Raw genomic sequence first — 3,637 nt, 5'->3', positions numbered from 1 at the left:
CGTGAAGATGTTAACCGTTTTAAAATAATGGTTAATATCTGTTGTTAATGATTTCACCAATAAAACAACGATAGTTTCCTTCTTATTTACAACACACTAAGATAATTGTTCAAATTTAAATGGTGCTCTACATTATATTCAACGGCTGGACCTAACACCGTTGAAAATCGTTTTTTAGACCCGTGTAAATAGCAGTGGCGGACCCATGAAATTTCTCTATGGGAGACGGATATTTCTATAGGTCGTTTGGCAATAATTATATAATAATCTTTTTTGATTGGTTTATAGTCAGGTCATATTTAAAAGAATACAATCAAACTAATTTACATATAATTAGTTAAAAAGAGGAAAAAAAAACCCTCTAAACTAACCTAAAATACAACAAACGACCCATCATAGCCTTCAACCAGTGATATAAATGGAACTTTTAAATGAGGTTTCAAAATAATTGGTTTTTTCAAATTCACACTAGTATGTCGTAACTTTTTACAATAATGATACACAATATATGAGATTATAATTGATTTTTTTAATGTTATTTTAGTTTTATTTAATTGATATGATGATTATTATTTTGTTTTTTGTATTACAATAAATTTAATATATAATAATAATAATAATAATATTAAACTAAAATCACAAACTAAATTAATGGATACATGAAACTAAAGAGGTTTTATTAGATTAAATAAGGAATAAAAAAAATAATAAATAAATAACTAAAATTATTTTAAAAGTCAAAGGTTTTATTAGATTAAATAAGGGATAAAAAAAGTAATAAATAAATAACTAAAATCATTTAGAATGACTTTTAAAGTTGATGTAACGATGCTAATTTTTTTCAGCCTTTCACCTGTCTAAATGTTAAACAAGTAAAAGGCTTCATCTTATTCACATATTAAACACACAGGTTTCTTTTTCTTTTTCTCAATGCTTTCAAAAATTTAAGGGGGGTGGGGGGGGATACAAAAATTTTATTTGGATTGGGGCCCCCCTCAAGATTTTCAGGTATATATAGTATTAAAAGAAAAAAATTCTAAGGTGGGCGGCAACCCCCTTCCTCAGTTTAGGTCCGCCTCTGGTTAGTAGACGTTTTTGTAGTAGTGTTTCCTTTCTCGTTATTCACATTGATGAATATATAGATCTCAATCTCTAGACTCCGTCGATTTTAATTGTGTTTGTGAAACGTACATGCACACATTCATTTCCTTAATGAACGAACACGGAGTTTGGTAAATGTTCGTGACCTGTTCATGAACACATTATTTCCTTAACAGACAAATATGAAAAAGACCTTGTTCGTGTTCGTGTTCGTTTACATCCCTGCCAACATATCAATATCGTGTGTTACTAGTAGAAAACCATTACAATATCAGCGATCAATAATACTGGTGTTGTTGTCAGCTAGCTGGTGTTTTAATTGTTCCTGCAGTTAGTGTTTTGATTGCTTTCCCTACTGCTAGTGTTCTTGCTGCTATTGCTGTTGGTGTTTTATAGGGTATGTTACTAGTAGAAAACCATTACAACATCAATGAAGGAATAATAATTTTATAGTTCACTAACATATCAACGATGGATGGGCTCACCCACAAACTAGTAACGACCGAGAAACACTTGCTATGGATCACTCACATGCCATTCGTCACAAAGACTCACTTAATCAACAGCGAACAACTAGATAGCCTAAAATGAAATCTTATCCGGAATCCCATTCTTAAATTCTTCTTGTATTCCTCCTCATTAACTACCAACGGTTTTAAGACGCATGCGTACCATGACTTCTCAATGTTCTTGATAATTTGTCGGAGTTCCAACATCGTTGTCCTATAATCACCAATGAATGTGTAACAAATCATAACTACTTTTTTTTCCACATAATAAATATGCTCGCGCTGTGTTCCCGAGTTCCACCTAATTGGAGAAAGGAAAGGAAATAGATGAAAAGATAGAGGTGGGTGTGTTCACAAGTTTTTTTTATAGAAATAAAGGAATGGAAAGTTCAAAACTTGTGTTCCCAAGCTTCATTTAAGGGGAGGAAGGAAAGGGAAAGTAGGAGAAATGTAAGGTTTTAAAAGGTGAAAGTTTTCTTTCCAAAATGAAAAGAATTGGATAGAAAGAGATAGTATGTGAGAAAGGAATGGAAAAGAAAGTTTTCTTTCCTTTCCTTTCTTTTCTTTCGTTAAGTTAACTCGGACACACAACGCTAGTGTTTATATATTTGTAATAAATAAGGGCAAAAATAAACTTGCCGGCCTGTTAATGGAAATATATGATCCTGTTATTATTTTTTTGTTTATTTGAACTAATAATTTTTTCCACTTTGTTTTTCGTGTCTCAAGTGAAACTAAAACCCACAATAACTTGATTAAAGACATCTGAATCACTAGACCAAGCTAATGGTCGTATGAAGTCCTATTTGATCCTGTCAATATAAGATTCAAAGTTTCAAACAGTTAAAGCATTCGAAAAACATGAAGAACATCTTCCAAAGAAAAACAATAATTGTAAATTACCAAATACTCCTTGAACCCATCTTGACGAAGACAAAGCAACCGCTAGAATATTTGGATTTGATGGTCTTATGATAACCTAGTACCATAAACATATCTAGGAGATCACAAACATGTTATGATATTTCAAATCAAAATTGTCAAAGTTGTTAACTTGTCAATTTCATTACCATTTTCAGCCTTCAAACAAGAGCAAACCCTAGCCATCAAAACTAGCTAGCCCTCCCAACCAACATTTGAAGTAAAAGCAAAGAAAAGTCATCATCATAAACCAACACCCTCTCACTCACTCCTCATTTCCACCACCATGGACACCAAAACCCTTTCGGAAAACCTACCACCGTCACTGGCTATTGACTACAGCGCCAATGTAGACACCTCCAGCGCTTTCCGCTCGGTTAAAGAAGCTGTAGAGATATTCGGGGAGCGGTTTCTCACGGGTGAAATCTTCTTACCATCACCTAAACCACCTTTCACTTTACCAAAACAAGAAACACCATCATGGAAATCCACACACACCTCTCAAAGATCACCACCACCACCGCTACTCGTTAACTCCCTGAAAAAGCTTGAATCCGAACTAGAAGAAACCAAGAAAGAGTTGAAGTTACTGAAAGAAAGAGAGTCGGAAACCGAGGCGGTTTTGGCATCTTTGAACGCAGAACTCCACAAGGACAGGTTAAAGATCATAAAAGCTGATGAGAAAGCTCCGGCAGCTGGTTGGGCTGATCCGGTGGTTAAAAGTGGCGGTGGAGGGAGGAAAGTAGTGAAGAAGAAGAAGAAGAAGAAGCCGATTGTTCCGCTTCTGGGAGATTTGTTTTCAAAGAGAAAAGAAAAATCAAATGCTAGTTATCTTCTGAATCCATTATATACATCTCCTCAAAAGAATTGGATTTGAAAACAAGCTAGATCAGTGCACGCTTGAGTGACTAATTCCATTTTATTTGTTTGGTTTACGGTGTGAATCCTTTTTAATTAAACTAGTTGTGTTAAAGAATTAATTGTAAAAGAAACAAATCTGGAAATTACTTTATAGGGGTTGAATTATATATATATGTGTTACTTTGTCTGTCTACATATACACATCTGATCTATATAATCGAGCATATGTGTAAAATGAGATAAGC

General features: G+C 33.8%; 1 protein-coding gene across 1 annotated transcript; it reads left to right on the top strand.

The window, feature by feature from the left end:
* The first annotated feature begins 2,775 nt into the window (after positions 1-2,775).
* LOC143602453 (uncharacterized) lies at positions 2,776-3,414 on the top strand. Its single transcript, XM_077079550.1, has one exon. It carries the CDS (start codon positions 2,818-2,820, stop codon positions 3,406-3,408), a length of 591 nt encoding a protein of 196 aa, XP_076935665.1. The 5' UTR covers positions 2,776-2,817; the 3' UTR covers positions 3,409-3,414.
* Positions 3,415-3,637: the final 223 nt, after the last annotated feature.

The sequence above is a fragment of the Bidens hawaiensis genome, unplaced genomic scaffold, assembly GCF_021521415.1.
Source record: "Bidens hawaiensis isolate Kalapana, Puna unplaced genomic scaffold, B.hawaiensis_p1.1 tig00058949_1, whole genome shotgun sequence".
NCBI lineage: Eukaryota > Viridiplantae > Streptophyta > Magnoliopsida > Asterales > Asteraceae > Bidens > Bidens hawaiensis.
Note: the sequence above shows the minus strand (reverse complement) of the source record. Positions and strands in the feature narration are given on the sequence as shown.

What these genes read in the sequence shown, in the direction of transcription:
- LOC143602453 (XM_077079550.1), top strand. Translation starts at nt 2,818, where the DNA reads ATGGACACCAAAACCCTTTCGGAAAACCTACCACCGTCACTGGCTATT.